At 34.4% G+C, this 6,983-nt stretch overlaps 1 protein-coding gene across 1 annotated transcript; it reads left to right on the plus strand.

Annotated features, from left to right (window-relative positions):
- Positions 1-2,263: 2,263 nt before the first annotated feature.
- On the plus strand, positions 2,264-6,484 carry LOC123668290 (the record flags this gene model as incomplete). Its single annotated transcript, XM_045602055.1, is given in 4 exon segments — positions 2,264-2,287; positions 4,957-5,053; positions 5,511-5,665; positions 6,416-6,484. Coding segments are annotated over 4 exon segments (345 nt in total), but the record flags the coding sequence as incomplete, so codon positions are not given.
- Between the last annotated feature and the right edge of the window lie 499 nt (positions 6,485-6,983).

The following is a 6,983-nucleotide window of genomic DNA, read 5'->3' on the forward strand; positions in this document are numbered from 1 at the left end:
ATGTGTATTTTTTTTTCTTGAGAACACAATATAGTTGTAATCTCGCCTAACTGAAAACTTTGGTTCTGGTATTTTTAATATCTTATATTTTTAATATGATGTCTCCTTTTTTTTTTTTGAAGTCGATTTTTATCAACCGACTCCAAAAAAAGGAGGTTCTCAATTCGATTGTATTTTTTTATTTTTTTCGTTACCTCAAAACATTTTGAAGGATGTACCGATTTCGATGATTCTTATTTTAATCGAAAGCTGGTTCTTGGTTGCTAGATAACACACATGTAGGTAATGTATCCAACATTCCCTACGTTTGTCATGTACCAATATTTAGATCTTTAAAAATTTTCAATTGATTGATTTTGACGTTCGTTAAATGTGTATAAATTACCTTATAATGAAATAAATAAATATTTTCATTTCATTTCACACAGAAAATAACATAAATTTTGTTTCTTATCCGCCGCGGTCGTTTTATGACAATAGCATCAGACCAGCAGTCCTCAGATTGCCTAGAACTGTTTGGACATGGTCCGAGACTGACGGTTAATTCTGTAACAATTATTTGATTAATTTTGTTTAATGTCCGGTTCCTATATCCTAAAAACGATTCGTTTTACAAACGGCCTGTTCTATTTCGAAAACGACACCGTCAAAAATATTAATTCGATTACGAATGTGCCTGTAACATCCCACTGCTGGGCAGAGGCCTCTTTCTTCATGTAGGAGAAAGATTGGATCTTAATCCACTACGCTCCTAAAGTACGGGTTAGCGGATATATTCCCTACTATGAGTAGCGATCACGATCAAGTTATATGATAACAACCGGATCGACAGCTTAACGTGCTCTACGAGGCACGGTGGGGAGACTCACAAGGTCAGACATCCAAACCGGAAAAAATATTTGTACAAATACATCCATCCCGAGTGGGAATTGAACCCGAAAACCGCCCGTGTTGAGGCGCGTACATGGCACACGCATAACTTCACCAGAATAACAAAAACAGCCCAACTACCAAATTATTAACAGAATCATATCCCAGGACCTAACAACATCCTGCATTGAAAAAAACTCAAAGAAAAAAAAACGTCCACATAATTACATAATAGCCGCCATTTTAATCCGCCATTAGTACGCGTGACCCACATCCGGTTTCCGGCAATATGGCGGATTTGAATCAGTTTCCGTGCGTTTGTATTTCCCGATTTTTGTATGGACAGGATGTCCAATTGTTGCTTGTATTGAAGGGTAATGCTTTAAAGATTTAATACGACACTGGCTCGGCGAACTTCCTACCGCCACAGTATTTTTTTTACACGCTTTCTATAGCTTCACCTATAGTTGTGTATTTGTAACCGACTCTTTTGCTGGACATCATTTTGACCCAATTCAATAATTCTTTTCCTTCTTAAAATGGCTTTCAATAGTGCCAAATGAACACAAATTCAATAGTTCAAGATTTAATTTAAACTTAGTAGACTTGTCAAGGACCGATGACAATACACGGATTTGATAATATTATTCCATTATCGTATTAAGGATCGTCTGGATTAAATGATTTGTCTTTTTAGGTTGGTATATTTATAAAAGTGTGTGTTTTTTTTTTTTTTTTACTATAACCTATTATTAACTTAACCTAATAACATAATAGTAATAATCATAAAACGTTGTCCTGACTTAATTCTCTAGTTTTCAGCAATCGTTCGGAGTTACACGTGTACACATAAATTTCCGAGGTTTATTTTTGTTTATATAGAAGAATTACAATGTCCCATATTTGGTCAATAAGAAGATATATTGTTAGTCAAAGAAAACCAGGCCCTCTTTACATAGAAAAGTAGCAAGACCACTTACACACATATTGATATAATAATTACAACTGGACTAAACAATAGCGGCAGTATCTTTGTACAAGAGACGATTTGGAGCCTAAATTTATAGTGACACTACTTCATACGGTGTATGCTGAATGAGGATTGCGCAAAATCGGGATGTCTAGGCGAACTTGTGGAGGCCTATGTCCAGCAGTGGACTGTATTAGGCTGAAGTGATGATGATGTGATGATGTTTGTTACTCTTTAATGTAAATACTATTTAACCGATTTTAATGAAACTTAGTACATAGATAACTGAAGGTCTAGAATGACATATAAGCTAAATTTTATGCCGACATTCCCACGGGATCGGAATTTACGCAGGTGAAACCGCGTGGCGCAGCTAGTTATTGTTTTAATACAAATACAACCTAAACTAAATGTTAACTAACTTACTAACTAAATGTTTTTTTCACCGCTACGTAATATACACTAAAACAGTATAATACATAAGTACATACATTTAGTAATTATCGTATGATTATCAGAAAATAGACATAACATCCTAAGTGTCGGATGTCAGTTACTGATCGGACAGGAACTACGAGGCCTCATTAGGGTCTCATTTCCGGCATCCTTGACCAGTACCTAGAGGATAGGTGATAGGAAACCATATACCCAGTACTGAAAGCAATTTGAAACATTTATCAACAAAGTTCCTTTATAATAAAAATCTAAATAAAATATTAGTTTATTCAAATACGATTCAAATACAGTACCACTAAGCATATTATTTTTATCATTAATATACCTAATTTGATTTGATATGCTTTAGATATTTGATAGCTACTTTATAATATAAATACTTATTTATCTACAAATAATTTTTGTTAATGTTTATTAGTCACATAATTTCAAAATCTGCTCTCTAACGCCATCTTTCGGAGTTTGAACAAACGTCTGTACAGCGCACCCTGCGTCCTTACTCCATTCAAGACGCAAGTTATCCAAAGATCCTAAAAAGTATATTCTAATTAAAAGGCACCTTAGAAAAGTGACTTTGGCGCTAAGAATTGCTTCCAAGCGCCTATTTTTGAAGACACGTTAGCTCAACGGTCACAGCACTGGCTTATGAAATTTCAGACATGACATACGGGTATTGGCAATAGAGGTTTTTGTCGTGGTCTTGGCATTTTAACTTATCTATCCGTGTTTATCCGAAATCTCGACATATCTGTAAATCTCAGGAGGAACCAATGAGTATATATATTAAACGTATACTATTAAACGAGTCATTCTTGTATATATATAATCTGAATCTCGGAAACAGCGATTTTCATGAAATTTAGTATGCAGGGGATTTCGGGGGATATAAATAAATCTAGCTAGGATTAATTTTTTAGAAAATGTCGTTTTATCCCTGTTTTTAGGCAAAGAATAATTGTGTTTGCTCGCAAACGAAAAAAAAACCGACTTCAATTACATCGACCAGTAATACAACGTAGATCGACGAAAAAATAGTCAAGTAACTACGCGTTATCAAAGATTACTCAAAAAGAAGTTATCAAATCTCGATAAAATTTACATGTGACCACATGATAAACAACAGCTTTCGATTAAATTAAAAATAATCAAAATCTGTACACCCAGTAAAAAGTTATTGCGGATTTTCGAGAGTTTCCCTCGATTTCTCTGGGATTCTATCATCAGATCCCGGTTTCCTTATCATGGTACCAAACTAGGGATGTCTACTTTCCAACAAAAAAAAAAAGAATTATCAAAATCGGTACATCCAGTAGAAAGTTATGCGGTATAATACAACGTAGATCGATGAAAAAAGTGTCAAGTAAAAACGCATTATTAGATATAACTCGAAAAGTAGTTGTCAGATCTCAAATAAATTTAAATAGGACCAAATGACACACACCACCTTTCGATTAAAACAAAATTTGTCGAAATCGCTTCACCCAGTCAAAAGTTCTGAAGTAACATACATTAAAAAAAAAATACAGTCGAATTGAGAACCTCCTCCTTTTTTGGAAGTCGGTTAAAAAATGGCTACAATATCCTTAGAATACGAAGGCAAATTTCACACTTGTCAATAAAGTTATAATAGCTCAGGTTGGAAATCGACCGGTCGCGATCGGCCGCAAGGACCACGGTTCAAAACCCCATGTTTTCAGATCGATTATTACTTTTTTTTTTCTAATTGCACTCGTTTGTGTTTATTTAAATAGCCAGTTCATATTTTTTATTATTGTCGGTAAAATCGAAAAACATTATTCATATTTTATAAATATCCAATTCGTATTTAATCACAACACACAATTTACTAAAAAAACCGAGGGTACTTTATTTTACACGTTGAATACAAGTCTCAGATAGTTATCTCATTTACAAGTCTTGTGATTTTAATGGTTCTCTGTCATATCTTAAAAAAAGGTGTCTGTGTACTTATGTACGCACGTAAGAAGTTATACTTCATCGGCCAGCTAACTTCACGTTGCTAACTTCTTCTTGTGTGGTGTACGCGCCCATCAAAAAATTAACTCATGATTTTTTCCTAACCCGCCAAAAGAAATAGAGCTTAAAAAACGAATGTCACTTGTTTCATCATTTTGTATATTTGCAATAAATTTGGAAGTATAAATGACCTTTTGTCATCACTTGAAAAAAATAATAAAATTTGACTAACGTTGGCACAGTTTGTAGTGCTCTGCTTTCTGTTCCGGAAGTGGGCATGATTCCTTAATCTGGGTGTATTTTACGTTTTTTTTTTTTTTTTTATTTATCGTAAACATACATATCTATAACAGTCGGCTGTTACCAATAATACAAGCTTAAGTTGCTTACCATAGGAACAGACGACCGTGTGTATATTTAAACATATTAATTTATTATTTATTTATTATCTATATATTGGAAATATATAAAAATCTTGTTTTAATTTGTGAACGAACTCCTCCGAAACGGCTTGATCGATTTTTATGAAATTTTTGTGTGTCCAAGTAAAGATCGTAGACTATTTTTATACCGTTAGTTGATAAGGGTTCTATTCGTATGGCGGAACGAAGTTTGCCAGTTCAGCTTGTTTACTTATATACTTTCTCTTTCATTCACAGCAATAACAGTCAAGTGTGAGAAAGATGCCGACACAAGCTCGCTGTGACCGCGTCCCACCCACAGATGGCGCGTGGGGAGCTCTGGACCTACGGGTCTTACAGGAAGATGACTTACCATTAGGTAAAAAGATATTTTTTAACTTGAGACTTTTCAGAGCTAACACCTTTGACATCCTTATCCTACATGGAGAATAAGGCCTATGTCCAGCAGTGGGATGTTACATGCTGAGTCGTAATAAAATAAATATCATGTTTTCGACTTTATCCAGAAACTAAACCCAACCAATCACCAAAAATAATGACGATTCAATACATTTAAACGCTTTCGAAGCGTACTTCAATTAAGCAATTTTTGATTTTGACTGATTAAAAGAACATTTTGGATTTCATTCTTAGTCTCCTAAAGAAACAAAGTTGTTTTGTGTTATATATTTTGCTTTTTTGGGAAAATACTGACATTCAAAGTAAAATATATTTAACTTTGATTACAGTTTTCCACTTGACCAAAGAGTCTGAAAATGTCTGAAATTTCACAAAATTTGGTCTAAAGCTAATTTTATACGTTTTTTCCGTTCCAGATCCTCGTGAATGGTGTAGGGCTCAAGTAGGGACTTGGGTTTCGCGTCGAGGTGGTCTACCGGAGCGATTCCCCATGAATGGGAAGGCCCTGTGTCTCATGTCTAAGGATATGTTTGCGGCTAGGGTTCCTAGACTGGGACACGCTTTGTATCAGGTTATTATTTTTATTGATTATTATTAATAAAAGTACTGTGTGGCACTAAAGAATATAGCCACCCCCTCTTCCCGTGGGTGTCGTAAGAGGCGACTAAGGGATAACACAGTTCCGCTACCACCTTGGAACTTAAAAAGCCGACCGGTGGCGGGATAACCATCCAACTGCTGGCTTTGAAATACACAGACCGAATACGGGCAGCATCTTCGGTGCGACAAAGCCATCCCTGCAGTCACCAACCCGCCTGCCCAGCGTGGTGACTATGGGCAAAACACATGAGTTCACGTTATTTTTGGCGTAAACTTGATAAGGCCTATGTCCAGTAGTGGACTGTATAGGCTGTAATGATGATTAATAAAAGGTTCATTAAAACTAAATAATGTTATTGTAAGAATTGTGAAATGTGTACAAGTGTACGGGATAGTAAAACTAATAATATTCTGACAATATTCACATACAAGGGAATCACAGATCGATCTAAAAATTAATCACTAAAACTTCTTCTAAGCGCAAAACTCAAGAATGGCTGGAAGTTTGCTTATACAATAACCATTACAAAAAACTTTTTAATGTTTAAAACAATTATGGATATCAAACTGGCAGAAACTTCGTGTTTCCAAGCTAAAAAAAAATAAAGAATAGAATTAAAAATAATTCTGTCAAATCTATTTTTACAAACATTATAAAACAAGTGATTCTATCATTACTAAAACACTTTCATTAACGTGATTTTGTTTTTATATTTTCCAGGATTTCAGAAGGCGACTCTCCAAAGCTTTAACCCTTCAAGAATTAATTGAAAAATTATCATCAAAGTAAAAAAATAAGTACTTTATTTGAATACGGGCATATTTGTTTTTCGTTTTACGCCTCTTTATTTCCTCTTTTTTCTATAATGTATAAAATGTTATGTGAAATTTAATATGGCGTTTCAAACTAAATAAATAATAATATTTTACCGGTTGCCGATAAAGTTATCTGACAGATAGCGGTATCCGACAGATAAAATTTCTATGAAATTCAGCATCGAATTCCAATTTGATTATGGGATATTTCTATTTGCAACCCTTAAATCTAAAAGCTAGCTTATTCCTTGAAAAGAAACTGGTTCTGAAGACCTGTTTACTGCTGATAACCAAATCTGACACTTATCTGCCAGATATATTTTATCAGTAACCTAACCTCAGTAGTACCTCAGTAATATTTAACCATATCGATATATAACAGTGTGATATCGTTATGTTACACTAAAGAGGCGTAAATTTTTTTTAAGTCAAATGCCTGTATTGTAGTTATAGTTATCGGCACGGATATTGAG

Source organism: Melitaea cinxia, chromosome 30 (genome assembly GCF_905220565.1).
Source record: "Melitaea cinxia chromosome 30, ilMelCinx1.1, whole genome shotgun sequence".
Lineage (NCBI taxonomy): Eukaryota > Metazoa > Arthropoda > Insecta > Lepidoptera > Nymphalidae > Melitaea > Melitaea cinxia.